Below are 3,687 nucleotides of genomic sequence, written 5' to 3'. Positions count from 1 at the left end.
AAGACGGGCAGACACGGGCACGGTGGACCGAAGGGCCTGATACTGTGTTGTCAAGCCCCCCACGCTCCCCCCACCACCATCCCCCTCCCGTCCACCACACCCCCCCCCCACACGCACCCTCACCCCCACACCCCCCACCCCCCACCCACCCCCCACCCACACCCCACCCCCCACCCACAACCCCCCCCCCACCCACAACCCCCCACACCCACAACCCCCCCCACCCACAACCCCTCCACCCACACCCACCCCGCCCCCTAACCCCCCACCCACAACCCCCCCCCACACCCACCCCGCCCCCCTAAACCCCCACCCACCCACCCCCCCCCACAATCCCCCCCACACCACAACCCCCCCCCCCCCCACACCCCCCCACCCACTCTTGAATCCGGGGAGGGAGAACGGAACAAAGTGGCAGACGTTGGGGGAGGGGGAGAGGGAGCGGGGAGGAGACGGGAGATGGAGGGAACAACGCAACGTCTTGTATCAGGAGAGGCGGGGGGCTGGGGGGAGAAGCGGGGGGGGAGAGGCTGGGGGGAGAGGCGGGGGGCTGGGGGGGAGGGGCGTAGGACGGGGGGGGGGGGGGAGGGGCGTGGGACGGGGGGGGGGGGCGAGGCGGGGGGGGGGGGGAAGAGGCGGGGGACGGGTGGGGGTGAGGCAGGGGCGGGGGGAGGGAGAGGCCGGGGGCGGGGGGGAGGGAGAGGCGGGGGCGGGGGGGAGGGAGAGGCCGGGGGGCGGGGGGGGGGGGGATAGGCGGGGGACGGGTGGGGGAGAGGCGGGGGGGGGGGGGGGGGGGAGGGGCGGGGGGGGGGGGGGAGAGGCGGTGGACGGGGGGAGAGGCGGGGGCGGTGGGGAGGGAGAGGCGGGGGACGGGTGGGAGAGAGGCGGGGGGCTGGGGGGGAGGGGCGGGGGGACGGGGGGGGGAGAGGCGGTGGACGGGGGGGAGAGGCGGGGGCGGTGGGGAGGGAGAGGCGGGGGACGGGTGGGAGAGAGGGCGGGGGGCTGGGGGGGAAGGGGCGGGGGGGCGGGGGACGGGGGGGGGGGAGGGGCGGTGGGGAGGGAGAGGCGGGGGACGGGTGGGGGAGAGGCGGGGGACGGGTGGGGGAGAGGCAGGGGCGGGGGGGAGGGGAGAGGCCGGGGGCGGGGGGGAGGGAGAGGCCGGGGGCGGGGGGGAGGGAGAGGCCGGGGGCGGGGGGGAGGGAGAGGCGGGGGACGGGTGGGAGAGAGCGGGGGGCTGGGGGGGAGGGACGGGGGGGGGGGGAGAGGCGGTGGACGGGGAGGGAGAGGCGGGGGACGGGTGGGGGAGAGGCGGAGTCAAGGGGAGGGAGGGATAGGCGGGGGGCGGGGGAGGACGGTCCCCTCCACTGTCTCTGGGGGGTGGGGGGGGGGGGTGGGGGTGCTGGAGCCCTGTCTCTCCCCACTCCTACCTTGTTTCTTCTTCCAGTACAGGACTCTCCCCACGGCCGCGCCCACCGCCATCACCGCCGCGACAACAACGAGCGCGATGATCATCGCGGGGCTGCCCGACTCACAGACTGTCGGAGATTCAGAAACAGAGGCGGATGAGGGACAGAGACCAGGGTCCCGCCCCCCCAGCCCCTCCCACTCATCCACCCCCTCCCCCACCCCCTCTCCCGTCTCGCCCCCTCCCCCACCCACTCTCACATCCCCCTCGTCTCACTCACCCCTTCTCCCCTTCCCACCTCCCCTCCCGTCTCACTCACCCCCTCCACTTCTCTCCCCTCCCGTGCCGCTCCCCTCCTCACCCCACCTGCCGTCTGCGCTACCCCTCCCCCTCCCCACCAACTCTCCCCTCTCCCCACCCCCACCCCCACCACCACTCCCCGCTCCCTTCCCTCCCTCCCCTTACCCAGTCCGCTCCCCGCTCCCCTCTCCCCTCTCCCCCCCCCCCCCCACTGACCCAGGACGACCTCGATGGGCTCGGACAGCCCCGGGTGGTCCACACGGCAGGAGAGCAGGCCCTGGTCCCCGGGCTCCACGTCGGCCCAGCGGCGCAGCTGGTAGGTGCCGTCGTGGTTGGGCAGCGTCCCCTGGGAGTGGGTCTCATCCAGGACCAGCCCGGACCGCACCAGGTTCACCTCGATGGAGCGCGGGTAGAAGCCCGTGGTGAAGCACGACAGGCGGCGGCCAGCGGCCGGCAGAGAGATGCTCACCTCGGGCTGGACTGTGGGGAGACAACAGAGAGGGGGAGACAGTGAGGGGGAGACAGTGAGGGGGAGACGGTGAGGGGGAGACAGTGAGGGGGGAGACGGTGAGGGGGAGACAGTGAGGGGGAAACAGTGAGGGGGAGACAGTGAGGGGGAGACAGTGAGGGGGAGACAGTGAGGGGGGGGAGAGACAGTGAGGGGGAGATAGTGAGGGGGAGACAGTGAGGGGGAGACGGTGAGGGGGAGACGGTGAGGGGGAGATAGTGAGGGGGGGAGACAGTGAGGGGGGGGACAGTGAGGGGGGGGACAGTGAGGGGAGACGGTGAGGGGGAGACGGTGAGGGGGAGACGGTGAGGGGGAGACAGTGGGGGGGAGACAGTGAGGGGGAGACAGTGAAGGGGAGACAGTGAGGGGAGACAGTGAGGGGGAGACAGTAAGGGGGAGACAGTGAGGGGAGACAGTGAGGGGGGGGGAGACAGTGAGGGGGAGACAGTGAGGGGGAGACAGTGAGGGGGGGGGAGACAGTGAGGGGGAGACAGTGAGGGGGGACAGTGAGGGGGGGGGAGACAGTGAGGGGGGGGGAGAGACAGTGAGGGGGGAGACAGTGAGGGGGAGATAGTGAGGGGGAGACGGTGAGGGGGAGACGGTGAGGGGGAGACGGTGAGGGGAGACGGTGAGGGGGAGACGGTGAGGGGGAGACGGTGAGGGGGAGACGGTGAGGGGGAGACAGTGAGGGGAGACAGTGAGGAGGAGACAGTGAGGGGGAGACAGTGAGGGGAGACAGTGAGGGGGAGACAGTGAGGGGAGACAGTGAGGAGGAGACAGTGAGGGGGGAGACAGTGAGGGGGAGACAGTGAGGGGGAGACAGTGAGGGGGAGACAGTGAGGGGGAGACAGTGAGGGGGAAACAGTGAGGGGGGGAGATAGTGAGGGGGGAGACAGTGAGGGGGGGACAGTGAGGGGGAGACAGTGAGGGGGGAGACAGTGAGGGGAAGACGGTGAGATGGAGATGTTGAGGGGCAGACAGTGAGGGGGAGACAGTGAGGGGAGACAGTGAGGGGAGACAGTGAGGGGGAGACCGTGAGGGGAGACAGTGAGGGGGGGGAAACAGTGAGGGGAGACAGTGAGGGGGAGACAGTGAGGGGGGGAGACAGTGAGGGCGAGACAGTGAGGGGGAGACAGTGAGGGGAGACGGTGAGGGGGAGATGGTGAGGGGGAGACAGTGAGGGGAGACAGTGAGGGGGGGAAACATTGAGGGGGAGAGAGTGAGGGGGGGAAACAGTGAGGGGGAGACAGTGAGGGGGGGAAACAGTGAGGGGGAGACGGTGAGGGGGAGACGGTGAGGGGGAGACAGAGAGGGGGAGACAGTGAGGGGAGACAGTGAGGGGGAGACGGTGAGGGGGAGACAACAGAGAGCGGAGACAGTGAGGGGGGAGACAGTGAGGGGGAGACAGTGAGGGGGAGACGGTGAGGGGGAGACAACAGAGAGCGGAGACAGTGAGGGGGGGAGACAGTGAGGG

General features: G+C 71.5%; 1 protein-coding gene across 1 annotated transcript; it reads right to left on the bottom strand.

Moving 5' to 3' along the window:
* Positions 1-1,427: 1,427 nt before the first annotated feature.
* LOC144591315 (beta-2-microglobulin-like) lies at positions 1,428-2,185 on the bottom strand (the record flags this gene model as incomplete). Its single annotated transcript, XM_078395553.1, has 2 exons — positions 1,428-1,535; positions 1,922-2,185. Coding segments are annotated over 2 exons (372 nt in total), but the record flags the coding sequence as incomplete, so codon positions are not given.
* Positions 2,186-3,687: the final 1,502 nt, after the last annotated feature.

Source organism: Rhinoraja longicauda, unplaced genomic scaffold (genome assembly GCF_053455715.1).
Source record: "Rhinoraja longicauda isolate Sanriku21f unplaced genomic scaffold, sRhiLon1.1 Scf000850, whole genome shotgun sequence".
Taxonomy (NCBI): Eukaryota; Metazoa; Chordata; class Chondrichthyes; order Rajiformes; family Arhynchobatidae; genus Rhinoraja; species Rhinoraja longicauda.
The sequence above is the reverse complement of the archived record's forward strand: the minus strand, read 5'-3'. Positions and strand labels throughout refer to the sequence as shown.